This window comes from Schistocerca americana, chromosome 8 (assembly GCF_021461395.2).
Source record: "Schistocerca americana isolate TAMUIC-IGC-003095 chromosome 8, iqSchAmer2.1, whole genome shotgun sequence".
Lineage (NCBI taxonomy): Eukaryota > Metazoa > Arthropoda > Insecta > Orthoptera > Acrididae > Schistocerca > Schistocerca americana.
The window spans coordinates 46,675,298-46,690,992 of NC_060126.1; the positions used below are offsets into that span (position 1 = coordinate 46,675,298).

Sequence of the window (15,695 nt, forward strand, 5' to 3'; positions counted from 1 at the left end):
CCTGTTATCTGTATGCACTGTAACTGTTCATTGCACGTTTTTGACACGGTTTTCACGTCCTTGGAAATACCATTTTTTACTATGTGACATAAGTCTTGGAATGATATTTCCAGTGTTTCTGGCATACGCTTGAAAAAATTTGCTAATACCTATTCTATACATCAGTGTAAATTTGGTTTTCTGCCCTGTAAAATGATTTGAAAATAGGTCTTGGCACAAAACTAGCTATCAAGTGAATAAAAAAGTAAAATTTGCAACTCTGAACTCGTTTTTCATTGTTCTGATTAACAGAAGTTGCTGACAGCTACTCCAGCATACTGGAGGTTCTTAAATATGTGCCATGTCAGGAATTAAGGGATGCATGTGTGTATGTGTACAGAAGGTTGAAATTGGCAAAGGCATGTGCGAAGATACGGTTAAATCAAAGATATCTCTAGAATGGTAATGTTCTGAAGTATGCAAGGGTAATTGTCAACAAGTTAGGAAGTGCAGTGATGGTGTAAAGGAAGGCAGAAACCATGTGTGGGTTAGGAGTGAGATTAGGATAGCCCATGGTTCAAAAGACAAACTTAACAAAGACCTACCTTTTGTATTTGAGATTGGTAGCATGTATTGGATATTACAATTCTTACTTTGTAGCAAGGGGTCAGGTTGTTCACTTCGGCTACCTATGTCTGAGAGCAATGTTGCAAATTTGATTTCTGAAGTTAAGGCAGCATGCACATAAGGAAAATTGGATTGCCTTGAGGGGACGTTAGTTGCCGTCAAACACAGGCTAGCTAAGGAGTGTCTCACTGCTTAGGGCAATAGGGCCAGGGATAGTGAGAAACAGGTTTTGGCTGGCATCAATTGTAAATTAAATAGAGAGAAGATGTTAACAATAAAAAACAATAAAAGAAATACATTAGTCGTCTTATCAGAGGTAATGTAACAGGATAAAGTCCTGGATTTTTTGATAAATAACGGTATGCAACAATTGATAGGATCCAACAATGTGAATATAGCTTTAAAAAAGAAAATTTATGATTTGCAATTCTTGATGACACCAAGGGAAAAAATGGGAGTCTGATATGTATGAATCCAAATTTGCCTGTATAAATTCTCCAGTAATTATAGTGTACCAAATAGTGCAGTTTTCACGGCTGAATGCCAGAAATTTAAAATGACAGATGATATGGTAATAGCTTCTTCTGATATTCTGAATTTGTACAACAATACCCCAATCAAAGAAACCCTTTCCCTTATAAAGAATAACATTTTGCATAATGCTACTATGAGTTGAGGAGCTAATTGAGTTTCTCCATCTCCTCTGGTTCAGTCTATCATATAATTACTTTGGTTTTCATAATATGGTCTACCAACAGCCAGATGGCCTTGCTATGGGCAACTGCCTCTCAGGCTCATTGGCTGACATTTTTATTAATAATTTGGAGACTAGAATTTTGAACTGAATCAGGATCTCTGTGATGAAATTGTTTTTTTTTTTTTTTTATAAAAGATATGTTGTTGATGATTTCATGATTATGAAGGGCACTTACGACAAGGTGGTATACATTTTTAATTTATTCAATGAGCACCATCCGAAGATGAAGTACATGTTGGAAGTTGAAGTGGATTGGAAATTGAGTTTCCTGAATTTAATTATTGCAAGAAATGATGAGAGCATCGGCTTCTCAGTTTTTCAGAAGTCTACGCAATCTGATGCCATAATATGCAACGATTCCAATCATCCCATCAGACACAAGATAGCCTCATTTTGTACTATGGTAGCATGACTGTTGAGTTTGCCTCTAAATGAGGATGTAATTAATAAAGAGTTAAAAATTTTGAAGTGGGTTGCTCTGGCTAATGGCTATAACCAATTGCTGGTATCTGGTTTGTACAGGAAGCACAAGTGGATGAAGCCACTAAGGACAGATGTTATAAAAAAAGAACCTAATGTTGAAATATAGGGGACCAACCTCCAAAACGTTGGCCTGCTCCTTCCCGAAAAGATTTTAGGGTAGGATTCCGTACAAGTGGCCAACTAAGGCTATAAGTTGACACACAGGCTTGGCAATAAGGGAGTGGGTCATGGAGGTGGCAAATGTAATTCATGCAGTGTATGTAAGTTGCAATGCCAGTCCTGTAACCATTATATTGGTCAAACAGGTAGAAATTTTGTCGCTTGTTTTAAAGAACATGTAGGTCTTTCTAATAGGACTACATTTGGACAGCATTTAAAAAATGAGGGTCATTGGGTTGGTACTATACTTAAGGTTTTGCATCACACATCAAATAGTGTCTGTTGGAAAATTTGGAAGAACTTGAGATTTTTAAGAGCAAAATAAAGGAGCTGGATAAAGCATTGAATGAACAAGTCCATTTTCAGTTTAGTCAGTTTTTTGCTCTGTTCCAAAAATTGTGTTTAGTTTATACTCTCTCCGTCTACCACCAATACTACTGTTATATCCGCCAACCCCTGGATCACGAACTCCTGTATGCCTGAGATTCGCCCCCCAACATCCCCTTTCCTTCCCCCTTTTCTGCCCCCCCCCCCCCCTCCCGCTGACATCCACTCAATTTCTAATATTCTCATAGTGACATTTTGCTCCCTGGGTTCATTGTCATGTACTGAGTTCAGTTTCCAGCTTTTTCATCTATCTGACTATTGGCCGCATATCGTACGTCCCTGTAGAGTAGGTCTACATAGTACGAGGTGTTGGTTACCAAAAAGTCTTTCAAGCCCTATTTAAACTGAGCTTTATCTGAAACAAAGTGTTTAATAGACAAGTTTTTAATAGTTACTGGCAATTTATTGAAAATGTGAGTTCCTGAATATTGGACCCCTTTTAGGACCAAGGATAGTGACTTTGTCTTATTCCTAGTATTGATACTATGTATGAGCTATTGGATGGAAACAGAGACATATAATTTGCAAAAAATTTCATTAAGGAATAAAATATTGAGGAGCAGTGGTTAAAATACTGAGTTTCTTGAAAAAGCTTCCACGTGATGTTCTTGAATTTACACCCCAAATGAGGCTTGTTACATGCTCTTGCTCACTTTGACAGGTTATCTCAAAATATGATCCCATTTGACGTAATAGAATGAAAGCAAGCAAAATACGCAAGGTTGTGTTGTGTGTTCCCTCCTACATCTGATATCACTCACATTGCAAATACGGAATTGTTTAGGCACTTCAGCAATTCTTTGGTTTGCCCTTCCCAACTGAATTTATTATCAAGTTGTAATCCCAGAAATTTAACGCTGTCAAAATCTTATCTGCATGTCTTCAGATATTATACACATGATGGACAGAAATCTCTTACAGATTCTGAACTGCATATAGTTGGTCTTGTCGAATGACAGTGATCATCTTTACACCATTTACTAATGTCAATGAAACTTTTATTTGCAACCATTTCTAAATCTGTACTTGACTTGCTATTTATTGGAATGTTTGTTTCATCTGCTAACAGAATGAACAGAACAAAATTAGCATCTGGCAATGTAATAGACAAGGTGTCATTAATGTACACTAGAAAAAGCAGTGGACCCAAGACAGAACCTTGAGGTGCAACTGGTACCAACAATGTCAGTGGACAACAATAATGTTGAATCTGGCAATGGAACTTAATTCTTGGGTTTTCCATAACTTAATTCAACTAGCACAATATTCAGCAAAGTATATATTATGGTCAGATCAATTAGGAATGTTACAAACACGAGTACACTGATAATAATGTATTATGCTCTTTTCTCACACTGCCCTAGTAAGGGAATTGTTTTTTGGGTCAAAGTTCTGAGTCAGTTGAATTATTTTAACTTCAAAAGAAAATAACCAGAATAATTTTATTCAAACTTTCGTGCCAATACATACTAGCAATATGACCTTCCACTAGGACAAGCATTAACAAACTTGACAGAAATATGGACAAACTTGACAGAAGTATGGACTGTCACCATCATGACAAGATCATAAAGCTTATTTATGACTAATTCCCCACTCAACAAACATGTATAGCAATGGTGTTAAATGTATGGTAATAAAATTATGCAATCACCTTCCAGCATCAATAAACAAAATTCAGGAAATAAATTGTGCAATCCTAAAGCATCGACTGCACACCAACTAAAGCAGTGCCGTGAAACAGCAGCAAGCAGGCACCAACTCGCGCGCCATGTTCAGCGCCCCCATCAATGATGATTTAACCAGCCACCCATTGCTGGTAGATACATATCCGTTGAGAGCATCCGTATGGAGTAATAGGAAGCTGATACTTAGTCTGCAGTCTGTCAGCAGTAATAGTAGCTAAAGTACTTGCAAGCAGGAGGCACAGGAGCCACTTCATAAAGAGAAGTTACATTTATTTCCTTTTCAGAAATGAAGTATTGCGATAATTTAAGTTTAATGTACAGATCATTTTGGTTTCCTGCTCTCCTCCTTTGTCTGTGTCAGTACTGAATTCCACAGTAGTTGATACAGCACAAATAAATTTTAAATGAATGTAAAATCTCTCTAAATAAAATACTGTAATTCCATGATCCAGGAAATTTTTTGACTCTGACCTGCCCTAACAAAAGTATACCAAAACAGTCATCATATAAGACATTTTCATGTGCTGCTTATGCTATCTATAGAAATAAAAGTAAATGAAATGAAAATGTTACTGTTTCAGCATACTCGTCTTGTAACCCAATCGTGTGTCACACAGGAAAACAAGATAATGAACTACATAAAGCTGTAGCTGTTAGAACGTGTGCTATATATGTAAAATACCAATATTATGATGTTCCTGTCTGCTGTTCATAAAGGGCCTTTAACAAAACTCGGTGAAACTTTTGTTTGATATTTGTGTTATATATGTTTAATATGTATTTTTGTACTGACTTAACCCATGTAATATGTATTTTTGTTTTCACTTATCCCATATCAATTGTAGAAGCTATGTGTCTGATTTTATCCATGGGACAAATAATGATAAATAAATACAATCTTCCAGCAGCCACAAAAGTCTTATGATCTGGGGTAATTACAACAGGCAACATGCATAATTAACCTTCCAATACAAAAAGAAATTAATTAAATCTTGAGGGCCTAATTTTGAAAGTCTGTACATTTGTTTAAAATTCAATTTATAAAAATTCAGGTACAAAAATCAATGAAAGGCTTCACAATGCACAACAAGACAAAGGTTTCAAACACTTTGCTGTTCTATCTCAACATGAACATCCATATCAACCAATTCAGCAAATACAACAGAATCTTTATTACCCTTCCTGCACGTCCGAATCAGAGTTGTACATAACATGGGCTGAGGCATAATAACCAAGGGTTGGAACGACTACTCACAACTCTTTAACCTTCAGCATTGTTTTTATGTTTACTGTTCCTTGATCCGACAACCTCATGTTTCAATTAACTCTGTCAGCGCTATGTATTGAGGCCTACGTATATGTTTATAGGCTACCATAATTGTGTCTGCAATCTTTTTATTCAACAGGCGATCCACTTCTTAACGTTTATTGTGAATATGATTTCCGCAACGTGGAATTAAATGACAGAATCAAAAAACCAACATAAAACCTTGATGGAAGTTTATGACTGAACTCCCGACCAAATAGAATGAGGTAGTAATATCAAATCGTACTTAATGGGTTAACCAGAAGTAGTGCACGGCCTACTTCTTCTCGTAGACAGAGTTAGATTACTACAGACTACTTTGAAAATTTCTAGTCTGCCACGTTTACATAGGCTACTGAATTGGAACTACTTCACGACAAGAAGAATATTGTACACCTGTCAAACTTCCGGACACTCTCATGCATTCCCTGTCATCTTTCAGAAACAAATGCTACCCTCGATCAAAGATATCGTGCCGAAATGCATTCTGGTAGTGCTGCCACGTAATTTGTGACGTGTAGTTACTTCCGTTGATAACAAGTCAAGATCATATGTGAAGCTATGTGATAAAACATGACTTTCAAATTGGCGTTAGGATTAAAATTGTGATTGCAGAGGTGGTCGGTGTGTATATTTTCTGCCCGTTGTGTAGCCATTTCGATAGAAGTCGGTCCTATTCTTACATTTAATCCGCATGTTGTAGGAGTTGGCCGGTTTGATGAGATTGCAGATCGTGGTAGCTTTCATTTCGTCTGTCAATGTAGGAATTGTAATCTTACTGCTGTGTATTACTGTAGCAGAAAACACAAGATAACACATTATTCGTTGCGTAGGATTGCTTGCTGTTGTTCCTAATACTGTGATTTAGTTTCATGACATGACATACTTATTCAAGGTTATTTTTTTCATTGGTAATGTAGTGTTTCGTATATAGTGATTTAGCGTTTCTGCTACTTACAGGAGGATTATTGTTGTTTATCAGAGTTAAACACATTTTCACTATGTAATCTTTGAGCTAAGTGTGTTTCATGCGCTGTGTAGTAGTGTAATTATTGGCTTTAAAGCTATTGTAGTATCAGCTTATGTAATTCCCTTTTCAGTACTGCAGTTGAACAAGTTCAAGTAGCAAAATAACAATGTCTCAACAAACAGGGTATACGGATACTACACCTGTCATTCCAGGTCAGTGTTTGTCTCGTAATGTTCTCGTCGATTCACTTTAGGGCGTGTATTTTTGAGTAATGTAAACAGTAATTACAGGACTTGGTGCTTCACCAGTACCTACGCTAATACCAAATGGTCAACCTCCTCAATGGACAAAGCCACCAATTTCGTATTCTGCGAAACAGCAGAGACCACCAGTGAATGGGCAGCGGCCTCAAAGTTCAAGTAATCCATTTGCAGCTAATGGAACACAGACACCTCAAAACCCTGGTATGTTATTACTATACTAGATATTACATATTATGTTCTGCTTAGCTGTTTTTGTTGGGGTGCTTTCGTGACTGTCACAGAGCTAGAAATCAAAAGAGTAACTTCATCAGCCTGATTTTTAAAAAAAATTCTATATTTCTTTCTACCTCTGCCATTTTAATTATGTACAGTATGCATCACAGTTCTTAGTTTACTGCAATAGAGTGTGATTGACGTGGTTATGTGCATATAGGCCTACTGTGTTTCAAAGCCAGTGCAAGAAAGAGGGATGAAGGAAAATGAATTGTGAGGTTTAGAGAATGGGCAGAGTCATGGAAAAGTTGCCGAGAAGCCAAGGTCAGAGGAGATTTAACAAACGGAATGGAAGGAACCAACTCGGAGTGCACAGATTTTGTTTGTTCATTTTTATTAAATTTCTGTGTTATGTAGATCCTAACACGAAGGTGAACATACACAGATGTGTAACTAGTAAAGCTATATACTAATAAAAAGACAGCTGTTTGAAACAAATTCTGTTCCCAGTGATTCATATCAATAAACTACTCAAGCCCGTCAACTATTTGTGCTTACATAAGCTAGCAAAAAGACTATGACTTTAGGAGAAAAGTTGCCACTAATACCTCACATATACTTAAATGTTTGCAGTTATACCAAATAGATATTTATGGATTATTGCTAGCCTAATATTTAAATGTATTTGTATTGATTATCATTACCTGTGAAATTATTAGTAGAAATTTTAAGTAGTTTGCACCTAGGTAATCGTGTAAGTTGGAGACACAGCTACAAATTTCAGTGTTGGATCATTCCATGTCAAATCACCCAGGTCATGTCACCCACCATCTCATATTTACATGAAATTTCATTTGTTTGCATACACTTCTAACCTAAGAACTTCTGGAACTTCCTTTTTGGTCTCAGACTAAAACTATTTTTTTAAGTATTGATTTTTCGGTATAGTGATGATCCGATAATTTCACTGTGCGAGAATGTCCATGCAAAGTTTTACTTATTTATAGAAACTCTCATAACTCTGGCACATATTAAGCTTTTGATTTGGATTTTTTTTTTTTCAGAAGTTAAAAGAGGTACATTGTTAACAGAAACACACCTATTTAAACCATAAAGTTACAAAGAAAATTACAAAAACATATTAACATAGGTCACTTTCAAATTTCTAGAAGAATTACAAGGATGTTGAAAAACATTTACGTCACGGTTCTCCAAGCTGCTGGTGATCTAGTTTTGGTCTTAAATTGTTCCCAAGATTGTAGGCTTTCTAATAAAATTAAAATATTAACACAAATAAATCAAGACTTTATTTTGATGAAAAATGGGTCATTCCTAATGAGTGCATGTGGGTCCGATGCCCACTGCCTCAAATTTTCATGAAATATTTTTACTTATTACTTTTGTAATGGCAAAAAAAATTTCTTCTGTATATTTCACATAGTTTTTGAAGAAGATGTGGCAAAGTTTTCGGAAAGCTTACATTGTGTCAGAAGCTTCCATTTTGGATTGCCTTACTTTGGAAAAGAAACAGAGCTTAGCTAATTTTCAACAAATCACCAATATTTTTCCACATACCAGAAAAAATTTATCTTTATGGGAAAAAATAGTTAACTGTCTCGACTTCTGGTAATAAAGAAAATCAACTTAAATTCTTATGGCTCAAATAATAGACCAGTTCTTTTAACTGAAATTCAAATATGATGTGTTTAAAAAACTAAAAAACAGCATGGATTCTGACAAACATAGGATTTTCCTTTTCACTTTCAATTTATTGCGCATAATGTGTAATTTTACATGCATGTGCATTTTCGGCTAAGTGTGAAGTTTTTACAGTTACAATTTTTTAGTTTACATTTTTCTTATTACATTATAATTCATGATAAATTCAAGTTATAAGAGCATTTTTGGATAAGCCATTACTTGAATTGCTTTTTAAAAGTATCCCCTGTCAATATCTTAACTTTGTTTGGTGGTAAGTTATTAAGAACAGCTTCTTTGACGTAAGTGCTTTTCGCTGTTGAAGTTATTCTCATGTTAACCATATGAAAGTCTTTCCTATGTCTTGTTTCATAGTTGTGAATATCCATGTGTCTTTTTGTGAACTTAGTGTCTTCTCTCACTAGCATTATAGTTTCTAGTATATACATGGCATAAACTGTGAGAATATTGTGTCTAATGAATAGGGTTTTGCAAGACTTTCCTGGTTTTCCATTTGCTATGATCCTCAAGCCTCACTTCTGAAATATGAAAACTCTTTTCATATTAGTTTGGCATGTTCTACCCCACAGTACTATTCCATTAGACGAGAAATGATACACTAATCCATAATATGCAGTCCTTAAGAGAACTAAGATATGGAGATAATCTTCTTAAAACATATAGACCGGGTGTTATTTTTTTTACAGACATAATCATCTTGCTGCTTCCATGAAAGTTGATCATCATTGCATAAACCGGGACTAGTGTAGCAGGGGATACAACCCGTCGGCTTTGGACATTGACGTCACAAGTCGCCAATCGAGAAGCGATTCTTCTTAGTGTTGTAGCTCTCTTCAGTGGCCGATAAGTGTTTTTTGGCTTTTTTTTAAAAAAAATCTCACGAGATAGAATAAACAGATCCACTTTATTAAGCAATCGGTAAAAAAACGAAACTGAAACATAACAGCAAAAGCGAAAATGGTAAACTGCTATCTGGCGACTTGTGACGTCATTGTCCAAAGCCGACGGGTTGTATCCCCTGCTACACTAGACCCCATAAACCCAAGAATTTACAGTCTGTGCAGATTTTTGGTAGAATTTCACCAATCACAGTATTTTGTCTGTTTGTACCACATGGTTTAAAATGGATAATATTAGTTTTTTCTATGTTTACTTTTAGGTTTTCTCTTTCAAAGTGAGCTCTTGCCTTTTCAATAAAGTTACGGACCTCTTCAACTAGGGTCAGCTCACTGTCTGCACAGCAGACACAAGATGTATTGTCTGCATACATAGTGATCAATTACTTATTGTTAAGAGATCTTGGGGAATCATTTACATAGCATATGAATAGGAATAGACATAAATGGAACCCTGAGGGACACCAAAGTGTGTATTTCTTATACTTGACCTTCTCCTCGCCAATATTTCTCCATCTGAGGATATAATTTTCGTGCACTGCTGCCTACCCTTTAAATATGTTTTTAGCAATTGCATGAGTTTTCCAATTTTCTCAATTTTTGATAGGAGAATGTCATGATGTACTCCATCGAAAGCCGTTGAGAGGTCCAGGAATAATCCTGTTGCTTAGGATGTTTCATTTATCATTTCAAGTACTTGATGGACAAATTGTACTGCTGCTGACGCAGTACTTCGATCTCTTCTGAAACCATGCTGGAAATCATCTAGTATGTCAGCATTGTCTTAATGTTCCAGGATTTTTTAAATATTATTTTCTATATCAGTTTGTTGAAAGTTGAGATTAGGGCAATGGGTCTGTAGTTCTGTATGTGTTTCATTTCACCCTTTTTGTGTATTGGTTTAACTACACCTAGTTTCAACTTGTCAGTGATCAGTGTCCTTGAGAACACATTTCATTAGATGAATTAGTGGTTTCATTAGTTTGTGCTTGCATTACTTCAGTAGATATGGAGAAATTTCATCTAATCCTGCTGATTTTTCATTTTGGCGGCTATCAATAAGCTGCAGTATGTCCTATGTGCTTATTGCGAGTAGTTTACTGCAGTTATGTTTGTTACTAGACTCAAATGTGTGCTGTATATCATGTTTCATAGATACATTATTTTCGACAGTATGTATGACATAATTATTAAAAATATTCCTAACTATAAGGGGATCAGAGATATCATTATTCACAGTTAATTAATAATGTACAATTTTAGTTTCTGTTTCATAGTTTCTGATTTTATTTAAACTGAACGGTAGGGCTTTGAAATATTAGCTGAACCTCCTATCTGTTGGCTGATTCTTTCTGCTTTTAAATCTCCTGTCTTCTTTGTTCTGCTTATATTTGTACTGCTTGTAGAGTTCTTTATGTAACTCTGAGTTAGTCAGTATGTGTAGGCTATACATGTTTTCCATTTTTTCTTTCAGATGTTTTGTTTAAAATGTAATGGCACAGGTTTTGATTTTAAAGGTTGATTTTTTTTTGTGGAAACTCACTTTTTTAAATGACATGGCTCTATTTAAGTGCTCAGTCAAAATTTCTGTGAACATGTTCCATTTGTTGTTGACCCCAATGGTAGTAATAACTGATTCCCATAATTCCTGGCTTAAACTATGTCTTAGTGTGCCCGCCACGCTAGCTGCATGGTCTAACACGCTGCTTCCTGAGCGGGAAGGCATGCTGGTCCCCAGCTCAAATCCGCCCGGTGGATTAATGTCGAGATCTGGTGCCAGCCAGTCCGCGGATGATTTTTAAGGCAGTTTTCAATCTGCCTCGGTGAATGCAGGCTGGTTCCCCTTCTTCTATCTCAGTTACACTATGTCGGTGACTGCTGCACAAACTATGTCACCACATACATGTACACCATAATTACTCTACCATGCAAACATTTGGGGTTACATTCATCTGGTATGAGACGTTCCTGGGGGAGGGGGTTTGTCAGCTGGGGGCTGAACCACACAATAACCCTGGGTTCGGTGTGCAACAGTGACAGGGTGGGTGGACTGCTGTGGCCTGTTTTGGGGTTGTGAACCGCTGAGGGCCAAGGCAGGATGAAGCGTCTTCATCGTTTCTAGGCCCCCAGTTTGCATACACAATACACACAATGTCTTAGTGTTGCAGTGTTGTTTGCAAATAGTATTTGCCTGTGCTCATATATTTTTGTTGGTTTGGATTTAATATTACATTTTAGCACTAGTGTTTGGCCTAAACGGTTTGAGAGGTGACAATTTAAGTCTGTTGAGATGATGTGGCCATAATTTGTGATAGCATGATCATTTGAACTACTGTGTGTGTTAGAGATACTAGTCCAAGAAGATCTTTAGCCCCATAAGAAAGGATACATAGCCCATATCAATTCAAGCAGGCTAGGAAGAGAATCTTACCTTCATAGTCTTGAATCTTATTGAATTTAGCATATGTTAGAATGAAGAACTAAGTAAGGAACATACTTTTTTTTTTGTTTTCTCCCAAAAAGTTTCTGCTTAACAGCCCTCCAAAGATGACACTGCACATATAATTTTGAAGGTGCAAATTTTGAAAAAATTTTAAAATGTTGTATCTCTATAACAGTTCTAGACATTTTTTTTAATATTTATTTTGAAGATAATTGCTTTATGATTTGGACTTATCTGTCAAAGTTCTTGTACTATACCATTCTGAAATTTTTTTATAATTCATGGAAAAAATGTTTTTTTCAGAAATGAGAATCGATAAATTTTGATAAATTTTTTTTCTGTTGGTTAGTACCATATAGTTCTACATTCCATGAAAAAGAGAGCTTCCACTTTCAAGTTGAACAGGTTTTGTAAACAATTGGAATTTTTGCCATACATAAAACCTGTTTTATTACCACATTATCACATAACAGGCTCATAAAAATGAAAACGTAGCATTATATATCTAAAATCAAAGATGATGAGACTTACCAAACAAAAGCGCTGGCAGGTCGATAGACACAGAAACAAACACAAACATACACACAAAATTCTAGTTTTCGCAACCAAAGGTTGCTTCGTCAGGAAAGAGGGAAGGAGAGGGAAAGACGAAAGGATGTGGGTTTTAAGGGAGAGGGTAAGGAGTCATCCCAATCCCGGGAGCGGAAAGACTTACCTTAGGGGGAAAAAAAGGACGGGTATACACTCGCGCGCGCGCACACACACACACACACACACACACACACACACACACACACACACACACACACACACGTATCCATCTGCACATACACAAGCAGACATTTGTAAAGGCAAAGAGTTTGGGCAGAGATCTCAGTCGAGGCGGAAGTAAAGAGGCAAAGATGTTGTTGAAAGACAGGTGAGGTATGAGCGGCGGCAACTTGAAATTAGCGGAGGTTGAGGCCTGGCGGGTAACGAGAAGCGAGGATATACTGAAGGGCAAGTTCCCATCTCCAGAGTTCTGACAGGTTGGTGTTAGTGGGAAGTATCCAGATACCCCGGATGGTGTACCACTGTGCCAAGATGTGCTGGCCGTGCACCAAGGCATGTTTAGCCACAGGGTGATCCTCATTACCAACACTGTCTGCCAGTGTCCATTCATGCGAATGGACAGTTTGTTGCTGATCATTCCCACATAGAAAGCTTCACAGTGTAGGCAGGTTAGTTGGTAAATCACGTGGGCGCTTTCACACGTGGCTCTGCCTTTGATCGTGAACACCTTCCGGGTTACAGGACTGGAGTAGGTGGTGGTGGGAGGGTGCATGGGACAGGTTTTACGCCGGGGGCAGTTACAAGGGTAGGAGCCAGAGGGTACGGAAGATGGTTTGGGGATTTCATAGGGATGAACTAAGAGGTTACGAAGGTTAGGTGGACGGCGGAAAGACACTCTTGGTGGAGTGGGGAGGATTTCATGAAGGATGGATCTCATTTCAGGGCAGGATTTGAGGAAGTCGTATCCCTGCTGGAGAGCCACATTCACAGTCTGATCCAGTCCCAGAAAGTATCCTGTCACAAGTGGGGCACTTTTGTGGTTCTTTCGTGGGAGGTTCTGGGTTTGAGGGGATGAGGAAGTGGCTCTGGTTATTTGCTTCTGTACCAGGTCGGGAGGGTAGTTGCGGGATGCGAAAGCTGTTTTCAGGTTGTTGGTGTAATGGTTCAGGGATTCCGGACTGGAGTAGATTCGCTTGCCACGAAGACCTAGGCTGTAGGGAAGGGACTGTTTGATGTGGAATGGGTGGCAGCTGTCATAATGTAGGTACTGTTGCTTTTTGGTGGGTTTGATGTGGACGGACGTGTGAAGCTGGCCATTGGACAGATGGAGGTCAACGTCATGGAAAGTGGTATGGGATTTGGAGTAGGACCAGGTGAATCTGATGGAACAAAAGGAGTTGAGGTTGGAGAGGAAATTCTGGAGTTCTTCTTCACTGTGAGTCCAGATCATGAAGATGTCATCAATAAATCTGTACCAAACTTTGGGTTGGCAGGCCTGGGTAACCAAGAAGGCTTCCTCTAAGCGACCCATGAATAGGTTGGCGTACGAGGGGGCCATCCTGGTACCCATGGCTGTTCCCTTTAATTGTTGATGTGTCTGGCCTTCAAAAGTGAAGAAGTTGTGGGTCAGGATGAAGCTGGCTAAGGTAATGAGGAAAGGGGTTTTAGGTAGGGTGGCAGGTGATCGGCGTGAAAGGAAGTGCTCCATCGCAGCGAGGCCCTGGACGTGCGGAATATTTGTGTATAAAGAAGTGGCATCAATGGTTACAAGGATGGTTTCCGGGGGTAACAGACTGGGTAAGAATTCCAGGCGTTCGAGAAAGTGGTTGGTGTCTTTGATGAAGGATGGGAGACTGCATGTAATGGGTTGAAGGTGTTGATCTACATAGGCAGAAATACGTTCTGTGGGGGCTTGGTAACCAGCTACAATAGGACAGCCAGGATGATTGGGTTTGTGAATTTAAGGAAGTAGATAGAAGGTAGGGGTGCGGGGTGTCGGTGGGGTCAGGAGGTTGATGGAGTCAGGTGAAAGGTTTTGTAGGGGGCCTAAGGTTCTGAGGATTCCTTGAAGCTCCGCCTGGACATCAGGAATGGGAATACCTTGGCAAACTTTGTATTTGGTGTTGTCTGAAAGCTGACGCAGTCCGTCAGCCACATACTCCCGTCGATGAAGTACCACGGTCGTGGAACCCTTGTCCGCCGGAAGAATGACGATGGAACGGTCAGCCTTCAGATCACGGATAGCTTGGGCTTCAACAGTGATGATGTTGGGAGTAGGATTAATGTTTTTTAAGAAGGATTGAGTGGCAAGGCTGGCAGTGAGAAATTCCTGGAAGGTTTGGAGAGGGTGATTTTGAGGAAGAGAAGGTGGGTCCCGCTGTGACGGAGGACGGAACTGTTCCAGGCAGGGTTCAATTTGGATAGTGTCTTGGGGAGTTGGATCATTAGGAGTAGGATTAGGGTCATTTTTCTTCGTGGCAAAGTGATATTTCCAGCAGAGAGTACGAGTGTAGGACAGTAAATCTTTGACGAGGGCTGTTTGGTTGAATCTGGGAGTGGGGCTGAAGGTGAGGCCTTTGGATAGGACAGAGGTTTCGGATTCGGAGAGAGGTTTGGAGGAAAGGTTAACTACTGAATTAGGGTGTTGTGGTTCCAGATTGTGTTGATTGGAATTTTGAGGTTTTGGAGGGAGTGGAGCTGGAAGTGGGAGATCGAGTAGATGGGAGAGACTGGGTCTGTGTGCAATGAGAGGAGGTTGAGGTTTGCTGGAAAGGTTGTGAAGGGTGAGTGAGTTGCCTTTCCGGAGGTGGGAAACCAGGAGATTGGATAGTTTTTTTAAGGTGGAGGGTGGCATGCTGTTCTAACTTGCGGTTGGCCTGTAGAAGGAACAGTTGGTGTGGATGTGGGAGAGGAAAGATTGAGGACTTTTATTAAGGATAGGAGTTGACGGGTGTGTTCATTGGTTGAGTTGATGTGTAGGTGAAGGATTAGGTGGGTGATGGCAATGGATTGTTCAGTTTGGAACTGGTATAGGGACTGATGGAAAGAAGGGTTGCAGCCAGAGATGGGAACTTTAAGTGTGAGGCCTTGGGGTGTAATGCCAAATGTGAGACAAGCCTGAGAAAATAAAATATGGGAGTGTAATCTGGCTAGGGCGAAGGCATGTTTGCGGAGGGAATGTAAATAAAACTTATGGGGTCGTTGTGGGGGTGTTGTGAGGGTGACATGGTATTAGAAGGTAGAAAGTGTAACA

General features: G+C 38.7%; 1 protein-coding gene across 2 annotated transcripts in view; it reads left to right on the forward strand.

Moving 5' to 3' along the window:
• The first annotated feature begins 5,883 nt into the window (after positions 1–5,883).
• Positions 5,884–15,695, forward strand: part of LOC124625773 (protein transport protein Sec24A) — a 144,467-nt gene continuing 134,655 nt past the window's right edge. The window contains exons 1-3 of one of the 2 annotated variants that reach the window (XM_047149213.1): positions 5,884–6,010; positions 6,487–6,568; positions 6,647–6,820. In XM_047149213.1, the coding sequence (XP_047005169.1) occupies positions 6,523–6,568; positions 6,647–6,820 (220 nt within the window). In that variant the 5' untranslated portion in view covers positions 5,884–6,010; positions 6,487–6,522. Of the gene's footprint in view, positions 6,011–6,097; positions 6,282–6,486; positions 6,569–6,646; positions 6,821–15,695 lie in introns of those variants that run through there. The other variant, XM_047149214.1, reaches the window with a different exon arrangement.